Here is a 6,067-nt window from a genome sequence, read left to right as displayed (position 1 = left end):
CTCCGTGGCCCTGGGTGGAGGGAGGCTGCCTGGCCGGTGTCCCGGGGCTCTTCACTCCCTCACCTGCGTCTCTAGGGGTGTTGAGGCGGCGGTGATGGCCCGGGAGGGCCTCTGTGTGTGTGTGTTGGAGGGGGTAGGGAGAGAAGGAGCGGGGGAAGGTGAGATGGTCCCAGTGTGTGCGGGTGGTGTGGCCTGTCCCAGATTCTCACACCGCTCGGGTTTTCCCGCAGGACGGAGCGGGATGCCTCCAACTGGTCCACAGAGCGGCTGAAAACTCTCCTCCTGCCTGTCAAGGTGGAGAGTGAGGAAGGGGCTTGTGAGGTGACAGAAGTGAGCAAACTGGATGGAGAGGCCTCCATTAACAACCGCAAAGGGAAACTTATCTTTTTCTATGAGTGGGCTATCAAGCTGGCATGGACTGGTGAGTGATGTTCTCCCTCCCTGTTTCAATGCCAGATTCAAGTATGAGGTTAACAATAAGGATGCTTGGGAAGTATTGTGTTGTGATACAATGGAAGTTTGCTCTCACAGCAACCAGAGTAAGAAGTGTTGATTTGAACAACATGGTTGTAATTGCAGGCACCTCAAAGACAGGAGTGAAATACAAAGGTTATGTGGAGATTCCTAATCTCTCAGATGAAAATGACATTGATGAAGTTGAGGTAAGCACAGCTGAAGACTAGTGCTGCTGGCTGCATGGCTGTTGTAACAGGAATCCTCACAGCATTGATATTTCCTTCCGTGTTGCCTCTTTTGGAACATTTGTGTAGAACTTTTTTTGGAGTTAGAAACATTTTTAGTTCCTAGAATCATAGAATGGCTTGGGTTGGAAGTGACCTTAAAAGTTGTCTAGTTCTAACTCCCCTCCATGGACAGGAACACCTCCACCAGACCAGGTTGCTCAAAGCCCTGTCCAACCTGGCCTTGAACACTTCCAGGGATGGGGCATCCACAGCTTCTCTGTGCATCCTGTTCCAGTGTCTCACCATCATCGCAGTGATTAATTTCTTGCTAATATCCAATCTAAATCTATCCTCTTTTGTTTAAAACCATTGTCGCATATCCCATCACTACACTTACTGGTAAGAAGTCTCTCCCTATTGTGTTGTATCTCTAATAAGTTAATTCCTGTCTTCTAGATACAAGGGCTTTATAGCACATGAAGGTGTTTAGCTACACGTGTACATTACTGTAGGCTGAGAGGGAAAAAGTGAAAGATTAATGAAAGTGCCCTGTTGCTTGTGAAAGTTTAGCCAAAGTCTGACTGCGATGTTGAATCGAGTAATAAAAGAACAGTGTAAGCATGGCTTTGTTAATTCGCTCTTGTCCTTGTTTAGATCCTTGTCAGCCTTGCTAAAGATGAGCCTGACACTAACTTGAAGACACTGATGAAGCAAGAAGGTGCAAAAAAAATTAGAGATGCAATGAAAACTTACATCAGCACTCTCAAAACAGGTATGTAAAAGTGAGAGAGAAGTGTTATGGGAACCTGTATATTCTATGAATCTATATGGGCTAATGCTAAAGAGGGGCTGAGGGTAACAGGAGGAGGGAATATTAATTCCTCACCCCATCTCAACAGGAAGGCATCAGAGCAACAGCAGTAACTCAATACACAGTAGCACAGCCCAGAGAAAGATAATTTTTGGTGCTAATCGAATAATAAAACACCTTTTTGGATGTATGTTTTAAAACAGAATGTCCTTCACGTGTTGAAGCTCAGCTGTATTTAGGGAAAATAAAGCCAGTGTTTGCTACCCCAGTGACACAGAGTATCAGTCACTGCATATGGCACAATTTGGCCTTTAGCTTTCTTACTCCCTTGGAAGGTGATATTTTCTCTCTAGTTTGTTGGGTTTTTTTCCTCTTTGGCTGGACTAGTAAAGGCATCTGGTGTTACTTGCATTTGAGAATAACTGACAACTGGAAATTGCTCTGGAGGTTTTGGTGGTGTCATTGAATGAGCTGTCTCAGCATCTGGATCAATTTTTTTTAAATTTTATTTTTTTTAAACCATCAATCTGATTCCAGCAGTTGAGTTAAATCAGTGTGCTTTGATTGAGTTTGGCTTTGCTCTTTAGTACTGGCTGGGAATGCTGGAGTTGCTTTTTATATCCATTTACCTGTGTGACACTGGATATGCTGAATACTCAACTTCTGCTGAGTACAAACCTCCACTGGTTGCTGTTTTTCCAGGATCAAATTTCTGCACCTTTGGGGTTTTTTCAGGTGTTTCAGTGTTCGAGGTGGGAGATGCAGTCACGTAGTGGAAGATGAGGATGTTATTCAGGAAGAACTGCATGATCTTGTGGCCTGGAATAAATAAGAATGAGCAGGAGCTAAGTGTTGTGAGATACAAGGTTATAGACATGTGACAGAATTTTGGTATATAGTGGAATTTTGCCAGCTTGAACAGAGGAAGGAGAAAGAGCAAACTCTTTTATAATTGGTAAATGCAGAAGTGATAGAGCTGGAGAAAAAGGAAACATGATGCTGAAAGAGGCTGAAGCTTCTGGTGAAGTTATAGAAGCGCTTCAGCTGCTGGACAGGGCACTGGTGAGACCTCCCCTGGGTTTCTGTGCTTAGTGCTGGTATCTGATGTCATAAAAAGAGAAGTCAAGAATGGAGTTAGAAGTAATTTTATTTTGTACTACAATGCTACGAGAAATGGAGAGCAAATCTGAAAAGAAATGGAAAAGGAATGGAAAAGCTTGATTGGTCTAGACCAGGAAGATGTAAGTATTTGAGATGTGATTGTTATTTACATTTTAGAGAGAAAGAAAAGCAATTCAAGTGTAAGGCAAACGTTAATATGAGAGCAGCATGGGGAAGATGGTGATCGGTGTGTCTGGACTTAGGAGGAGGAGATAAGTTCTTAACTGTTTCCATAGGCAAGTTCTGTTACAGCCTTCAGTGGAGAGTAGCGAGGGAAAGAAGAATGAGTTACTTGTAAAAAGAGGTTTCTTTTTTAAAAAATGGTTTCAAGTTATGGATGGTAGGAAGAGCAGGGGAGAAACAGGAAGCGCTTTTGATTGTGTATTTCAAAGAACAGTTAAAACGTTTGCTTAATCTTTTAGTAGTTTAATGGGTGCATTCCTGTCTTTCCAGAATTCACCCAGGGCATGATTTTGCCCACAGTGAATGGTGAACATATGGACACAACACCTCAGGTGGCTCCTAAAGCCGAAGACCGCAAGGTAAATAAAACTGTGCAGACTTGCTTTTGGATCTGTGAAGAAAGGTACACAGTATTAGATTCTGGGGCTTACAGGAGCAACTTATACTGTTTAGGAGTGTATATATATAGATATATATATATGTGTGTATATTTGGGAACTGGCAGTCCGTGGTGTAGGCCTGACTGTTCCAATTTGCAGCGCATGATATTTCTTAATTCAAGTGGAGAGATACATCTGCTTTTTTACACTCAGTTATGGTTGCACCTAATTACATCTTTATCAAAGGCCTTTGGTTTTTCTCCTTGGCTATGTGAGCCACTTGTTGAGTTTGTTGTGGAGAAACTGTTTGTTTTGCTTGTCGTTTTGTTAGACGGCCGCTAGCAGCAGTACTGCCACATCGCAGTCCAAATCCATAGGAGTCAAGATCCCTACGTGTAAGATCAGCTTGAAGGACATCTTCCTAACGTCTCCTGAGGAGCTTTACCGGGTATTCGTTACTCAGGAGGTAATGTCAGGCTTGTTCTGAGAACTGCTCTTTGCCTATATGAGGATGTTCCCAAAAAGGCTTTTAAGGCCACCTAGCTGTAGGTGTATCCCTTGCTGCATGTGGTCAAATCTTTTGGGTTTCATAGTTGTGTGCTTGTTTTGTTTCATTTTTCTTTTAAGGTTAGGTGGTATCAAAATGTATTTCAGGAATAGCTTCCCCTTTCCTGCACAGTATTCTATAATTAAAGAAGAGAGCAGCATTATATCATTATTTAAACATGGTCTTAGTCTTTTGTTTCTTTAAAAAAAGAAAAGGCAAAAAATATGACCTTTTTTTAAAACTAGACTTCATTAAGGAATCAACAGAGTAAATCAAAGTGTGGCTTACAGAACAGTGCATAGAATACAAAAGCAGGGGGTTCTTCTCCCTTGGCAGGCAGAATGCTGCTGTAGTGGCTATAACCTTGCTCTTCTGGCCAGGGCAGAAGTTTTGCCTCTTTTTGATGAAGACCTTACACTATTGACTTACCTCCTTTTCTAGGACTTTTGTAGCTAGGTGGGAAGCATTAGGCAACAAGTTTGCAAGCAGGTAATGTCAAGTAATGCAGGTCTCTTCCTGAATTCTTTTCAGATGGTCCAAGCTTTCACCCATGCACAAGCTGCCTTGGAGGCTGATAAAGGAGGCAAGTTTCAGTTGCTGGATGGCAGCGTCACAGGAGAGTTTGTTGACCTAGTAAGTACTAACTAGTGTACGTGTGTCTTGCTCAGGGGCAGCCTTTTTATTTTTGAGTTATCAATTCTGTAACAGTGCTCCAGTTAGCTAATTGTGGAGTTCTACCTGATGCCCAACAGTTACCTATAATCGCTGTGGCTGTTGAAACATTCCTTATGGTATGGATTAATGTATGGGACTTCAGTCTTGGGAGAAAATCTGGCTTCTAATCATGCATCTACTCTGTCTTGGTGTGATTTTACCATTTCTTTAGGGATTGGAGCGGTGTTAAAGATCGTAACTGACCCTTTTCATCTTTAGCCTTCCTGCCACTAAAGTCTACTGTCTCAGTGTTTGGGGCTGTACTATGGCCTACCTTCCCAGAAAAGAAGTGGAAAGAAGAGGACACTTAAATTCTCTTTCCTTCTGTGCGTGTTTCTCAAGGGGTTCTAGTTGTTTTCTATTAGACTGCAGGATTTGCAAAAAAATTACTACTGTCTTTCTCTCTCTTTTCAAGGTCCCTGAGAAGCAACTTGTTATGAAATGGAGATTTAAATCTTGGCCAGCTGGTAAGTAGTCCAAAAAAGGACTATGGTTTTACAGCCCTTGCCTGTGTGTGAAGAATTCCAGCCCCATTTGCCACACTGTGCTCTGGCTAGTGACTGGGGAGTATGTTGTATTCTGGGAGCTGTACCAGCCTTATCCCAGCTTCATCCCACATGATCAGGTCAGAATCATCCGCCTCTGCTTGGAGCAGCAGCCAGGGATTAGGAATGATGAAGTAGCAGCTTGCTCAGCTGTGGCTGCAACTGCTTTGAACCCCATGAAGAGGGAGCCCGCTTCTCCCTCCATTTCTGAGGAAGGCCTGTGGCTGTCATCAATCCTCTGGGGAAGGATCTTGAGGAGTCTTCGAAGTGGTGCCATGTGAGAGGAGGAGCAGAGCAACTCCTTGGGGCAGCATATACTGTACTACACACTGCTGATGAATCTGCTTTGGTTCCTCTAGGGCACTTTGCAACAATTACCTTGAACTTCACTGACAAAGGCGGTGAGACGGAGGTGTGCTTGGAAGGCAAGGGCGTTCCTGCTAGCGAGGAGGAAAGAACAAAGCAAGGCTGGCAGCGCTACTACTTCGAGAGCATTAAACAGACATTTGGCTATGGCGCCCGCTTGTTTTAATACTGGTTGCTGGGAAGGCTCTGCCTGAAGACTCTGCCACGTGGACTGATAAAGTTTCTCACCTGTCTCTTTCTAATCTTGGCCCTGCTGCTGAGTAAAGTGGGATGACAGGTGATGAGGAAGGCCGTTGAGCAGCACCACTTTCAGTCCTTCACTGCTTTATGCATGTCTCGTGCTGCAGGGGATTCTCTTAAATGTACATACTTCTATTGCTAAATAAACCTAACTTAAAAAAAACCACTGTGGAACTCGTGTCCTCAGATCGGCTCTAGTTCAAAGGGTCGGTCGATAGACTGAGGGAGGGATCTGTCTGGAAAAACACTGATCAATGAGGAGTGCTGATCCCAATGTAATTTGCTCCTCGGTTCTGGGGGAGTAGAGAGCATGAGCTTGATGCAGTTTTTAGTTTGAGCAGCTGCTCACTTGCTCTCTGCTTTTGATCTGCCGCTAGTAAATGTTTCAAACCCTTCCCATTTCTGAAGAGGTCTAAGATCCTGTTCAAGCTATTTCT

The 6,067-nt window shown here is 43.6% G+C and overlaps 1 protein-coding gene across 1 annotated transcript; it reads left to right on the top strand.

The window, feature by feature from the left end:
- Window positions 1-201: 201 nt before the first annotated feature.
- On the top strand, window positions 202-5,793 carry AHSA1 (AHA1, activator of heat shock 90kDa protein ATPase homolog 1 (yeast); the record flags this gene model as incomplete). Its single annotated transcript, XM_010193793.1, has 8 exons — window positions 202-421; window positions 580-662; window positions 1,338-1,455; window positions 3,109-3,197; window positions 3,550-3,684; window positions 4,297-4,398; window positions 4,895-4,946; window positions 5,384-5,793. Coding segments are annotated over 8 exons (972 nt in total), but the record flags the coding sequence as incomplete, so codon positions are not given.
- Window positions 5,794-6,067: the final 274 nt, after the last annotated feature.

This window comes from Mesitornis unicolor, unplaced genomic scaffold, assembly GCF_000695765.1.
Source record: "Mesitornis unicolor isolate BGI_N332 unplaced genomic scaffold, ASM69576v1 scaffold5541, whole genome shotgun sequence".
In the NCBI taxonomy this organism is placed as follows: domain Eukaryota; kingdom Metazoa; phylum Chordata; class Aves; order Mesitornithiformes; family Mesitornithidae; genus Mesitornis; species Mesitornis unicolor.
The sequence above is the reverse complement of the archived record's forward strand: the minus strand, read 5'-3'. Positions and strand labels throughout refer to the sequence as shown.